Below are 14757 nucleotides of genomic sequence, written 5' to 3' on the forward strand. Positions count from 1 at the left end.
TAGCTTTATTTTTTTATACATATACTGCAGAATTTCAGCAATGAAAAGACTATACAGCAATAAGAAAATATGTTTGAAATATTCAAAGCAAAAGATAAAAAATTTATATGACAGACTTCCCTGTATATATATTATGTACCATGTATTGTAAAACAAGTTTATTTCTATCCTAAGTGTATTTTTCTATTTTATCTTGGTTACTATATTAACATGATCTGCACTAATTATACTACTAATAATAATTTAATATTAATCCATCAATCTAAACATCGTCTCTTTTTTCACTTAGTTATTACTAGTATTATTATTTAATAATTTTATTATAATCTTTATGTGAGCTTTTTTCTTAAGTATTTTGTCTACAAAGTATGTGTATCTATGTAACGGAACTGTCCCCGAACACGAGCTTTGCTCTTTCGAGGTATTTTAATGTAGGCCTAATGTTTTTATGTATATGTTATTATTAAATAAAATCTAAATCTAAATCTAAATCTATAATATACATTAATACAGAAGAATAATAAGACTATGGTTTGTGCTTAATACCTTTCAATTTGTACAAAAAAGAGATATTAAAAGTACGGAAATCAGCAATAAAAATGGAATTAAAGTAGCCAAAGAAAGCAGAATTATTTGAATTATTTTATATGTAGTTCATACAATTTTAATTGTAAAAATAAAGTACGAATTAGAGAACAACATATAAAGGAAACGAAACTGTAGAAAGATACAGTATAAAAATATCTACCTCCAAAATAAAGGCAATAACTACATATGAAAAAAAAATCACTGAAAGTTAAGATCAAAACTGAAAAACACATAATCAAACAAGTACCTAATTTCGAATGTTCAGAAAATATGCTTCCAAAATATCATTTAATATTAAGATTTAATACATAAAAGGAACTAAAAATAAATTTCAAACAAGTGTCAATCGACATTAAATTAAGACTAACATTTCATCAAAAACAGCACTCAAATGTGTAAGTGAAATTTGGGTTAAAAAAATTAATAATAATAATAATAATAATAATAATAATAATAATAATGATGATGATGATGATGATGATAATAATAATAATAATAATGAAGAGGAAAAAGGAGTGAAGAAAATATTACGAAAAAAAATATTGCAGCAGCCTATGGAAGCAAAAACAATAATTGTTAAGCATTTGCACAATATTTGTGCAATAATTTTGCAACATAAAGAAGTACAAACTCAAATATGATGCAGTTTCTTGCATTCTAACAATAAAAACAGGCATACTTTTTCTGCTCTTCTACAATTCCCGTGAGGTACACATTCTTGGTCTTGGCTTCCTGGAGAGCTGTCTTCAATTCTGCAATTTCCTTCTCCAAGATCTCAACTTGCAGTGATGTCATATTCAACTGCTTCGGACTTAATATTATCTGTACAAAGAAACATATTCGAAACTAGTAAAGGCATTATTAATTCAAATACATTCAAGGAATATATCAATGACACTTACCTTTGGTTTGCTGTCATCTTCAGGAGATGATGGAGAAGGACTGCTTTGAATGAATCCGCTCTTGGCAAAAATCAATTGGAACTGCAAATCTTTAAAAAATAAATACATCCATTAATTACGGAACAATTTATAATATTTATATTTGAATATTACATTTAATTTTTATTATATAGAGTTTTAATGCTCTTTACGTGCATAGAGCAACAACAAAATACCGAGAGATTCAAAAGATATTTGTGAAATGCTAGGTGATGAAAGATCATTTTAGTTGGAATAAAGAACTGAAAGTTAGAATTTATAAAACAGTTATATTATTGGTTGTTCTGTATGGTTGTGAAACTTGGACTCTCACTTTGAGAGAGGAATAGAGAATAAGGTGCTTAGGATAATATTTGGGACTAAGAGGGATGAAGTTACAGGAGAATGGAGACTGTTACACAACACAAGAACTGCATGCATTGTATTCTTCACCTGACATAATTAGGAACATTAAATCCAGACGTTTTAGATGGGCAGAGCATGTAGCATGTATGGACGAATCCAGAAATGCATATAGTGTTAGTTGGGAGGCTGGAGGGGAAAAAAGACCTTTGAGGAGGCCGAGACGTAGATGGGAGGATAATATTAAAATGGATTTGAGAGAAGTGGGATATGATGGTAGAGACTGGATTAACCTTGATGGGCTTATGTGAGAGTGGCAATGAACCTTCGGGTTCTCTAAAAGCCATTTATAAGTAAGTTGTAAGATTCACTTTATGGATGACAGTAAAAGCATATGAAATGGTGAAAGAGAAAATGGGTGTAATTTGAGAAAATCTGTCAACACCGTCTTTGTTTACAACAAATTCCAACCAGCCTCACTATGATATAATTCAGATCTATGGTAAGAAAATCAATACTCTAACCATTCAGCTAATGTTGTGCTATGGTGGGCATAATGTTGAAATGAAACAGGTGCGAAAGCATAATACTCATAAGAAAATTTCCGAGACTTACCTCGATTCCTCTGTCGCAACTGCTCCACTTCTTGGTGGAGACTGGTCAACATAAGTTTATGCTGGTCTTGCAGAAATCTGATGTTCTGTTCAAGCTGCGTGATTCGAAGCAGAGGGTCGGCAGGGGCCACCACCAGGCCCTCTGACCTCCCAACTGCAGCCAGATCAGGACCTTTCTTGTTAACCTGCAATTAACCAACTCTTTATCATATACAATTTATAGATATTGCCTCATAAGTAATGTCGGTTTTGGAACAAAATTTTAATTGGAGTGTGTTGTGACAAGAAATTAATCTAATCTTCAAAGTAAAGACCATTAGGTGCTACAGTTTTGAGCCACGTTTCAGCAAGGTTTGTTATTCTGCAATGGTTCCAGTTTTTGGTTTTTGATGCAAAGAATTTGATGATACTTATTTCAACGGCTTCAAGTTTTGAAAATTTTTTCCATGCAGGAAGTGGATTACCTATCGAAACAGATTGTAATCGGAAGGTACAAGATCAGGGCTAAATGCCGGGTGTGATAGCAGTTCGATTCCTCCCAATTCCTGGATTTTTCCCATAGTTGTTCGAACTACATGAGGTCTCGCATCACTGTCCTGTTGCAAAAGAATTCAACCTCTCTCCCAAAACTTCATGAATTCGTTCTAGCTGTTGAGAATGAAGATCTGCATCGACTGAATGTCCATTTAAAATAAACTCCCATCAGACAAATAATATTATTTTGAGACTGAACCGAATTTTATGACTTACAGGCTGACGGGGATTGAGCCATTGCTTTGAGATATCAGGGTTGCTGTAATATACTTTTCATAACATGTGACAATTCTCCTGATAAATCTATCATCCATGGGATTAGCAATAAGCTGATGACAGATATCCACTCTGCAATGAACCTATTCAGGTTCAATTCAAGAGGTACAGATCTATAATTTCTGTACGATTTTCTAAAAGTCTTAATGTGGCGATATAATGTTTTTTTTTAAGCACCAAGTTCTTCTGACAACCTACCTACAAGTATTTTCTTTGTGGATTTTATCCCTAAAACTGCGAATATTTTCAATATTCTATACCTTACATCTTTCAGGACATTGTAAAATTTTAACGTCTCCTTCTCCATTACTGAAACACTGGAATCACGATTGTGCTACACGTTCACTAACGACACCTTCACCCTCAAACTTCACACATTCTTAGAGCCTCGGCAGCAGCTTTATAATCTTGTTTCCAGTAGTGCTTTAGAAGGGCTCTAATCTCAAACTTTATCACTTACATTTTATATTCTTTATATTAACAACTGACAACTGTCAAATGCTCATAACACGCAACAATAGCCATAGCATCCGGTACATTGCATTGCCTAACTAAAGAAAATCATTGAAATCTTTTAAAATACTAAACTTAAAAAAACGATATTACTTACGTGAATGATCTAATATATTGAGTACTGTTTTCAAGCAATATCTGTTTCTAGTCCCAATTTCTCAAAGTTTTCTGTAACGTGTAAGAAACTTACAATTTGGTAGACACTGTTGAAATCAAAGGTAAGTACAAGGCGGTTCATTCACTGCGTAACTTCCCAGTTGAATTTCTAGCAGATGCTGTGAAATCGGTTGTGGATAAAGCAATTCAGAAAAGGTTTCCTATGAGTAATTCAGTTTTTCCTGCCATTATTGTTCCATCATGTCTCTACTGCAGTCATACCACCTCTGAATAACTCACGTAGCTGCAAAATGGGTGTTGGTGTTGCGCAGTGAGTGGATCACTTTGTAAGTATAAGGTTTCAATATAATCCATTTACAGAGGATACAGCTCTTTCAATCCTTCAAATTACTATTTGGTATATATTGTTCAATTAAACTGTTAAACGTAAGGTTTCAAGAATCGGGTATCAATATAATCAATTTACAGAAACTGCAAACAATCAGGCGTTTCATATGTACGAATTACAATCTGGTACATGTTATTCAATTAAACTGTTAAACACAAGGGCTCAATAAATCCTTTCATAAGAAATATACTTCTTTCATTCCTCCAAACTACGATCTGGTAAATGTGACATTAGAGACTGATTGCAATGCGATTTATTTTTCATTTCATCACCACAAAACAAAAATTAACAAGATGAATATAAAATGTAGTGAAGATTAACACAGTAAATCATGTACACTGACAGTACATATATTCCAATAAGGGAAGCTGTGAAGAACTAGGAAATGTTATAAACTAATTACAACAAAAATTAAAGAGTCAATAAATTGAATTGTATTATAAAAACAAGTTTTAGGGACTTCTTTTTTTTATATTTGTGTGGAATGGGAAAGGAATATATGTGTAGGCATGGAATAAATTAGATGGGTACTAGCCTACTGAAGCATTCTCGTTGGCGGAACTTCTTACCAGTACAAATTTCTGACAAAGTATTAAACCTGTAAGATTTGTAACTTTTTTTTTTTTTTTTTGGAAATGTGGTTGGCCTACTTCATGTCTCCACAATACGATCTGAAAGACATTAAAATACTAAAGTGTCAGATTTTAGTATAATCCCATAGTGCTTAAAAAAATAAAAAATATCAGCAAACTACAATCAGTATACAATGTTGACCAGGATGGCTTCAATATAATGCTATCATAATGAAAGCATTCTTTCGAGCTTCTTAATTACGCACTTATAAATTTACTATTTTGGTTTTCTATTTTAGTAATAGTATATCATGGACGGATAACATCTTCATTTCTACCCTGCTCTCTCATCAGAAAGCTGACACTGTGTCTAAATATTGGAAGGCTCTACTGCTGATGTCTTAAAAAAGATTATGGTTTATTAATGACGCTCGCAACCGCAGAGGTTATATCAGCATCCCCGGTGTGCCGGAATTTTGTCCCGCAAGAGTTCTTTTACATGTCAGTAAATCTACTGACATGAGCCTGTTGCATTTAAGCACACTTAAATGCCATCGACCTGGGCCGGGATCGAACCCACAACCTCGAACATGGAAGGCCAGTGCTACACCAACTTTGCTACCGAGGCCGACCTGATGTCTTCATCACATACAGTGCCACCACCATTTTAATAATAGTTTTCAGAGAATCTGATTACTGGTATTTAATATATATTACTTGTTTTGGGGTTGAAATAGCTTGATTTATTTTCAGAAGTTGCATAACATTTTCCAAACAGTGTTGTGTGGTATTTTCAAGCATTTGTTTACCACATCAGCACTGCTGACTGAATACGGATTTTTACTAGCTAGGTTTTCACTTTCATGAAAAACCTCTGCAACTTGAATATTGTTAAACTGAACCAATTTATTCAAACGAACTTCATAATTAATGCACAATAAGAAAGCACACGACAAGGCAATGAAGTTTCTACTACATCCATAAGGACACTGCACCAAACCGATTCTTGTTTCAAGATTTAAGACTATTTCCTCAAAACTTGGAAATTGTGTGTAATAAACAAGCCAAATGGCTAAAAAAAAAACTTCCGTTTATTTTTTTAAGCTTAACAGTATGAAAGTATTAGTTTTAGCATGAAATAAGTAAATCCCGTTCTTCAAACATTTTACAGGGTGTTTCGTAAGTACATGTAAATAATTTGTGGATGAAATGTAAAGGTAAAAATAAGACTAAAATGGTCTATACAACTTTTTCTAAAAAAAACTCTTAATCTCTGAGTTTAGATGCAATACATACTGTAATATCTTGCTAGGCTAAACAACATGAGTACATGTAAATACTTTGTGGGCGTAATGTAGAAATAAGATTAAAACATCATTTGACACTTTTTCAGAATTACTCTATTTCCGATATGCAGCGAAGTAGGGATAACAAATGCAACATAAATTAAAAGTCATTTTTCCCAAAATTGCTCTCTCTCTTTTTTTTTTTTTTTTTTTTCAGAACTACGCAGCAATGTAGGAATAACAAATACAACACAAATTAAGACTTTAAGAGGCGTGGTGATGGCAGGAACTACAACAGTGATGCATATTTATTACATACAACATGAGCACAATGTAAATAAACAAAGCCGTTTCAGTTCTGAATCAACTTTAGTATGGTATAGGAATATGTTTGAGGGCATGACACTTCCTATGGTTTGTACTGCCCTTATGCTGCTTAGCCTAGCAAGGTATTACATTATGTATTGCACCATAAAAAGTTGTATAGGCCTGTTTAGTCTTATGTTTACCTCTACATTACACCCACAAATTATTTATGAAACAGCTTATATAGCCGCGAGATAAACTTGATTGCTCAATTTATTTAGAAATTATATTAATTTCAACTACTACACCTAACTTACGTATACCACGGCAAATCAAATAGAAAATATCATCGTGTATAGTAGGCCTAGTTCGAAGATTTTTACGAATTCAAGTAATAAAATAAACTTAAATATGGAAAGCACTATAGCAAAAAACAACTGTAACATACAGTATGCAGAAATGTTAATAAGGACAGCAGTATGGAACTGTTTGTCCTAATAGTATCAATAGTAGTATGTTATTTAACGACGCTTTCAACTGAGGTTATTCAGCATCGAAATTCTACGTGGGGAAAAAATGGCAGACGAATTTTGCTCGCGGCCTTCTATCAGTGACGGAGTTCTTTTACGTGTCGTCAATTTTCTGCGTAGCACAAGACACGCAGCTCTACGTCCTTCCCAGAGGAAGCCATATTAAAGATTTTACCATCCTTTAAAATTCACCACCCCTCGACCGGTTCTGAACCCACGAATCTCGGATCCAACAATTAAAACGGTAGCCACTCACCGAGAAAGTGATATTGTATTGTAATTGAATTTAACGGTTTTCAGAAAAAAAAAAAATATCATGATAAACACACGTAATAAAATAATAATAATAATAATAATAATAATAGTAATAATAATAATAATAATAATAATAATAATAATAATAGAGTTTAGCCTTTTTACACAAAATTTAAAATTATATAATTTATAATTAGCTCGCTCCCGAAAAAGCCAAAGCTTGTGTTCGGGAAAATCCTAGTACAAAATCATGTATTCGCAGCTTGTTAGTGGTAAAGTTTTAAAACTGTCAAGCTCTCTTTTCGTTAAAACCTATCATATTTCTTGTCTGTATGAGTCATGTCTCTTAGGCTACAGTTCCAAAGCCATTAATCAAAACACAAATCAAGGTAAAGAACATTCCTTGGATTACGAAAAGAACAATCATTATAATGCTTGTTGATTGGTATGAAGGACCACACCTGTGGAGTAATGGCTAGCGCGGCTGGCCGTGAAATCAGATGACCCGGGTTCAATTCCTGGTCGGGGCAAGTCACCTGGTTGAGGTTTTTTCCGGGGTTTTCCCTCAACCCAATATGAGCAAATGCTGGGTAACTCATTTCACCGGCATTATCACCTTCATCTCATTCAGACGCTAAATAACCTAAGCTGTTGATAAAGCGTCGTAAAATAACCTACTAAAATAAGAAAAAGGCATGACGGAAAACTTACAAGGGAAAAATGGCATTAAAGATTCATCCATGACCGTATAGTATGAAGCACCTTAATTTTATTGTAGGATACATTCGTAATTAATTTTTGTCACTTATTTAAATTTAAGAGGACATAGAATGTAACGGCAATTGTTTATTCCAAAACAATTCCAAATAAAATACAATACCGTACGTACTTCAGACATACAGTATAAAGCAACAGACTATTCCAATTCACCAACTTGCCACCATGACGCGTGTCGAAGAAAATCAAATCAAATGTTGAATTAACTACATTTCGTGCCAGTGAAGAATATTCACAAGGAATTATTCATAACATTCTTGCTTTTTGCTAAGAGTGTGGAATACTTCTACGCAGAATTTTATTATTTTTAATTGAATCACTTCCTGACGTACGACCATTTATGCCTTTCAACTCTGCCACCAGGACCACACCCACTTTAACAAGTCTCGGATTATTCCATTAGCCTAGTTTCAGTATCGTCTTAAGGATAATTGCACAGTTCTAGATTTCACTAACTTGCAACCATGGCGCGTGTCGAAGAAAATTAAATCAAGTGCTGAATTAACTACATTTCGTGCCAGTGATAGTTTCAGTGGATGGGCCCGGGTCCAAGTAAAAAATTTTAAGTAAATATTTTTCTTACATTGTTAAAAGTAAATATTTCCTTCAAATGAGTAAACACATAAATATCCTTTATCACGTTTATGACTAACTTAAGTTACATTCATATTTTGTTTTTAAGCTGATATTTAACGAGATGAGCAGTTGGCACGACAATTTTACGTTGGTGAAATAGACGACTCCGAGGAAAGATTATCTAACATTCGTCTCACAACTGGAAAAAAAGAAACTAGGAAAAGTCCAACAGGGTAAGTGTTCAAAGAGGATTCGAACCCATGCCCGCTCGCTAACTCCTGATTACACCAAGGCTCATTTGGTTTGTTATGAAATAACTAGATGTATTAATGTCTATACCCGGGATTTTAAGGAACTAAAATGTATGTTCAGGCGTCTGAAAGAAAATATAAAATATTAAAACAGGACCGTGAAGATAAATTGGACGGAGTTACGCAATAATAGACCAAGCGTCAAAAACCTGTTTCGAGATATTGGCCATTGAAATAAACTGCTTTTTTTTTTTTAATAAAACATTTTATTCAGGAAGTATTGTAACATTCATACTATTACAAAAAATAGTACAAATAATACCAAAAAAAAGGCTAATCGATTTTTAATAAGAGACCAGCAGTTGAATTAATATTTCAAAGCAAAATAAATAAATGAATTTTATGCAATAAACGAATTTTTGCTTATAAATAGCAGCATAATTCAGACATCGCATTCTTGATTTTTTCAGAGTTAAATTAGCCTGCCATCAACAGATTTGTGCAAATATCTCTTTTTTTTTTTTTTTTTTTTTTTTTTCAAATTGTCGGTTGGTCTATTATTGCGAAACTCCGTCCAATTAGACACTTAAAATATTCTCAAGAATGTTTTTTTTATTCATGAAAATGTTACTCGAATTTAAATTATTAATAAAAACAAACTATTGGATTAAAATATTTATTAAGATTAAATTAATAAATCATAAAACAATAAAGGCACAAATACCTATCAATTGATCAGTATTAAAATATTTAATAAAAAGCTAACTAACACAAGATACGGAACAAAACACTTACGGTCCAATTGTTTTGCAATACTTAACAATCTTCTCCAAACTGTCCACTTTTAACCTTAGTCTTTTGTCCAATATATTTTTAAGTCTAGTAACAACGCTCTATAGGTTAAGTAACCATGATTAAACTTATATTTTTCATTTCAATTCAACTGGGAGATCTTCACTTCCCCATCTATGACTTCATTTACATGCCTTAGCACTGAGAAACCTGAATTTTCCATCAACACACTAGCCCAGTGAGTAGTGTTTCATAGTAATAGACATAAATGACAGTACCAGTGACAATTTGAGAAGCTGTTCTATTTTCAATTGAAAATGATTATCGGTAACAGCTACGATTGCTACGAATATAGGACAAAAGTGATAGAATGTACACTGTACAATTAAGAGTATCCTATTCTTGTTGTAGTGAACACTGTAAAAGTTACTTTTTAAAATACCGGCACAAGAATATATGCATTTAGGCATTAAACGTGAAATAGGCGTTAACGACCAAAATATCACTTTGGAGCAGGGGCGGCCCGTCCTTATGTGCTACAGCACAATGATAATTTTTGCTCAAATAATGTATTTGCAATACCAAAGTATTTGATCTGTCATTTGACAATTTCCCGTGGTTATGTTCACGACGCGTTATAAAGTGTTTAGTCTTCGCTCTTCGGTACCTCAGGGGGTTCGTTGTGCTATTCAAAACTCTGCATGAGAATGTAGACAACTAATGCGCATGTGCGAAGCTGAAATCACTGCTCTGATTGGCTATTTTTACGCGGGGAAGTGCTGTAGTCAGCTTCAGCACAACACAGCTTGGAGATTACAAAAGTAAAGCGTAACGAAAGAATGCTTGTTTGTGGAAGAACTCGGAACTATGTGCAATGTATCTGGTAATTCAAGTGTCCGACCGCTGCTGCCATCTACCTGGTTTTTGAGGTTCCTCCTGAATCAGTCAGTCCAGAAAATTGAAGCCAAGGACGTATGTGACCGTATAGTTCAGGAAACTACTCATCGTTTCCAATCTTTAAGCTACCTAGACGCAACAAAATTGTTAAACAGCAAATTTTTTGACAATTTTTCGCATAATTTTCCTGAACGCGAACTTGAAGTTGCTATCAACAGCTATACTGTACTGAACAAAAGAGTGTTAAAGACACAACTTGGAGTTCTATATAGAAGACCCGACTTCCGAAATATAAATGGAGCTGTTCAATTGTTACAATACATAACATAGCCTCCAACAATTCACAGGATCCATTCTGTGAAGTTACGAAGTTGTTAAATATTTTGGTTACAACACCAATGACCACTGCTGAGCCAGAAAGATGTTTTTCTTGCTTGAAACGCTTAAAAACGTTTTTAAGGAACACTATGTCCCAGGATCGCCTCACTGCTCTTGCAATTCTGTTAATAGAAAAGAGTATGATGTCCAAGATGGAGGGGTTTAACTCCAGGGTAATCGACAAGTTCTGCAGTAGGAAGGAACTTCATATTTCGTCTCTAGGCTAGTCTCAAATTAAGATAAATACATATAAGTGTATACAGTAGGCCGATATAGAGATTGTAGCACACTCATTATTTTGACCACCAGCCGCTACTGCTTTGGAGTACTATAAAACTATCAAATTTAATTATTTTTCATAAAACGTGGATATAGACATATTTTTGTATTAATGCTTAAGGCACAAATTGCGCATCTGTCTAAATCTTCAGTCTAGTTACGTCGATAGTAAACTGTATAACAGGAATTGCCGAGGTATACTATTGCCGAATAAGAATAATATTATTTTGAATTATGTTTTGACATTGGCTTGTATATTATATTTGTATTTCCTGAATAAATATTTGCACAGAAAGTTATATAAAAGTCTCATAGAGAATAAATCCGAAATGTGTGGATTTTAAAGGACTTACTTCAACAGCGTAGCCTATTTTGTGTATTTTGTACTTTTTTTATATTTACTTTCTGAATGAAATTCGTTATTTCGGCACCGACGATTTTCTAAACTGACTGTACCACATATCACGCAACAGTCACACGACACGCAAAAATACAAAATATTTATATATTTCTGCGTTCTATGACTCTCTCACGTTATTGTCCATTCGTTCGTGTTCCCAGTGTGAAGCACATAATTATAACTACAGCTAAGAGTCAGCCGTATTTCACGAGACGAGTAAATAGTATTGTCAAGCATGTAATATGTATTCTAAAATACTCTCCAATAATATCAGTGGATGCTGAACTTTCATTTTGAGCCTATATTTTAATATTATGTGAAAAGTGGATGTAAGACTTTGACCAATTTCAGAAGGCAGTTTCTTCTCAGCCAGTGACCCAACCAATTTCTTTCTCTCTTCCTGATCAATTTCAACATCATTCTTTCTTCACCCGCTCTTGCCAACACAACTCCATTTCTTATTCTGTCTGTCACTTCACACGTCCCATTCTTCTACATATCCACAGTTCAAATGCTTCTATTCGCTTCTCTTCACGTCGTCGTAATGTCCATGTTTCTGCTCCATACAAAGCATTTCATTAGTCTCTTCCTTAGTTTTTTTTTTCTCCAGAGGTCCGCAAAAGATGCTCCTGTCTATTAAAAACTTCCTTTGCCATTGCTGTCCTCCTTTTGACTTCCTGGCAGCAGCTCATGTTACTGCTTTTAGTACACCCCAAGCTGTTCACTTGCTCTACTGTCTCATTTAGAATGCAAATTTACCTTATTTATTTTTCTTCCTATGACCACGGTCTTCGTCTTATTTTAATTTATCTTCATTCCATACTGCTCACAGCTGTCATTTAGCTCCAGTAGCATATCCCTAAGTATCTCCTCTTCTGCTAACAACGTCATATCATCAGCAAATATTGTGCACTTTATTCTCCTTCCTCCTATGTTCTGAAAACAGTTCTTCACTAATACCTCCAAGTAGGTGTTGAAGAGGGTAGGTGATAAAGGGCATCCTTGACGTATTCCTCTTCCTATTTCATTTCCTTCTCACATTTCTTCTCCTATCCTGACTTTGACTCGTTTCATATAAAGACTACTGAACAGCCTTCTTTCTTTCCAATCTCGTAGATACTAAAGGTTACAAAACTCGATTAACAGTTTAGTATAAATCGTTGTACAAACAAGGCGGTATGATTAAAAGGACTTTTTCAGTAAGAGGGACGCTGAAAATTATGTTTTCGCAGAAATCTCTAAATTCCTTTTTTCAGAATCGCACAACTTTTTTAATACTTCGTATGAGAAATTAAAAATAATTTTACTAGGTATGCTATGAAAATAATTTTGATTATGTTACAGTTTGTATTGTCAGTCCTTAGCGGCGCTCTATCACTTTCAATCTTTTCATACTGGAGGCCTATATGGCCACCAACATTCCATAATTACGTATAAATAAGATCAATATTCGTGGAGATGTCGCTTGGACTTTTTTTTTTAGCAATGGAAAAGTCCTTGATATAACTTTTTCTAAAATCCACAATTCCTTCCTCACTGTTTTAGAGCGATACAAAAGGAATTGAGTTCCTGATTTTTTATCCTCCAAGGTCATACGTATTCCAGTTTCATAAATACTTAAGTCTATTTACAAGAATGACGAAGACCACGAAGGCTACTGATAAACAGCTGGTCGCTACGTTAGTTTTTTCTAACATTGACTTTATGTTACATTATAGCTAAAACAGCTACGAAAATTACTATTCATAACAGAAATAAAAAAATCGAAACAATGGCTTTTATAACGAAAAAACATGAGATGCAATATAATCATGATAATGAAATACTGAAGAAGCGTCCAATTTTAATTAATTCGTCTTCTGTGTGTCTTACTATAATATGAAGAAATTCTGTGGTGTTCGGGTAAAAGGGGATAAGTCATTCTTTTGTGCAGATGGAATTTTGTTCCCCAGATGAAAACACAAGGGAATGTGCAAAAACCGAAAGAATACTAGCAGTTGATGTATTTTATCTGTGTAGGAAATTATTTGCAATAAGGGTCCGAAGTTTAATTTTCATTCATCTCCAAACACATTTTTATGACATCTTCCTTTATCCAAACAACACAAAAATGATCTTAAATCAAATGGATTTAGACAAATGCGTGAAGCAATAAGGAGAGCACTAAGAAATAAAACTTTAAAAGAAACACAAATTAAATTTTACAATGTCATGACAGCGCCTACGGCAAAACACGGTGGTGAAAAATTGGACAAGCAGATACGGTAAGAGGAAAATAGAATCTAGAAGAGATACGAGAATCCTCAGGTATATGGCTGGTTTTACTATTCTCCATCACCGAAGTACCGATGTAGCAAAAAAACACCTGCACGCACGCAAGCACGCACGCACGCACACACACACAACATGCAATATTACAACCTATGTAATGGGGCATGTTGAAATATATTCTGTAAAAAAAAAACACACACACACACACACACACAGTGAATGAAATAAGTAGGCAATTGGTAGAGTTTGTCAGTTCCATAAGCTTTTTCTTAATTAAAAAGAAATTGAATTTTACTCCAGAACTATAGAAGCTAAACAAAACAAAATTTTCGCTAGTTATAAAGCAACGTCAGCTGAGTTGATTGATAGCCATAGTGAGTAAGTAGGATTATTTTCTTTCAGTTGACAAGAATTTTATTAAACACTGGAGTGACTTTTTTTTTTTTCGTCTGGTACCACTTTCTCAGAAACTATTTCTTAAAACTTAATGAATAAATTTATACATATTGTGTATTAATACAGTAATGTGACAATGCAGGCGAAAGAAATTTTGACAAAAAGCCTTAATTATAGTTTTTAAAAATTATTAATCAACTTAATAAAATTATGATTACCTGAATAAATTATAAACAATAATTAAGGATTCTCTGAAGTCTGATTAGTGTAATGTGTTATTAGTTAACGATGTAGGCTATGCAATGGAGGGGAAAAGGAACTGGCCACCTACTCCAATATCTCCTGGTTTAGTTACCTCATGAGTGATGCCGTATTGGTACCACTTAAGAGGTTCAAACCTGTCTTCGGACAGTTGACTAAACAAAATTAAGGCTTCATGACAAAAAAGCTTTCACGTAGGCCTACAATGTCAACATAC

At 33.8% G+C, this 14757-nt stretch overlaps 1 protein-coding gene across 6 annotated transcripts in view; it reads right to left on the reverse strand.

The window, feature by feature from the left end:
- The window catches only part of LOC138714859 (keratin, type I cytoskeletal 9-like), a 45456-nt gene that overhangs the window by 9326 nt on the left and 21373 nt on the right, over positions 1 to 14757 (reverse strand). For all 6 annotated transcript variants that reach the window (XM_069847075.1, XM_069847077.1, XM_069847076.1 and 3 more), the window contains 3 exons: positions 2487 to 2670; positions 1491 to 1579; positions 1268 to 1410 (listed from right to left, as the gene is read on the reverse strand). In XM_069847075.1, coding sequence (XP_069703176.1) covers positions 1268 to 1410; positions 1491 to 1579; positions 2487 to 2670 — 416 coding nt within the window. The remainder of the gene's footprint in view (positions 1 to 1267; positions 1411 to 1490; positions 1580 to 2486; positions 2671 to 14757) is intronic.

This window comes from Periplaneta americana, chromosome 15 (assembly GCF_040183065.1).
Source record: "Periplaneta americana isolate PAMFEO1 chromosome 15, P.americana_PAMFEO1_priV1, whole genome shotgun sequence".
In the NCBI taxonomy this organism is placed as follows: Eukaryota; Metazoa; Arthropoda; class Insecta; order Blattodea; family Blattidae; genus Periplaneta; species Periplaneta americana.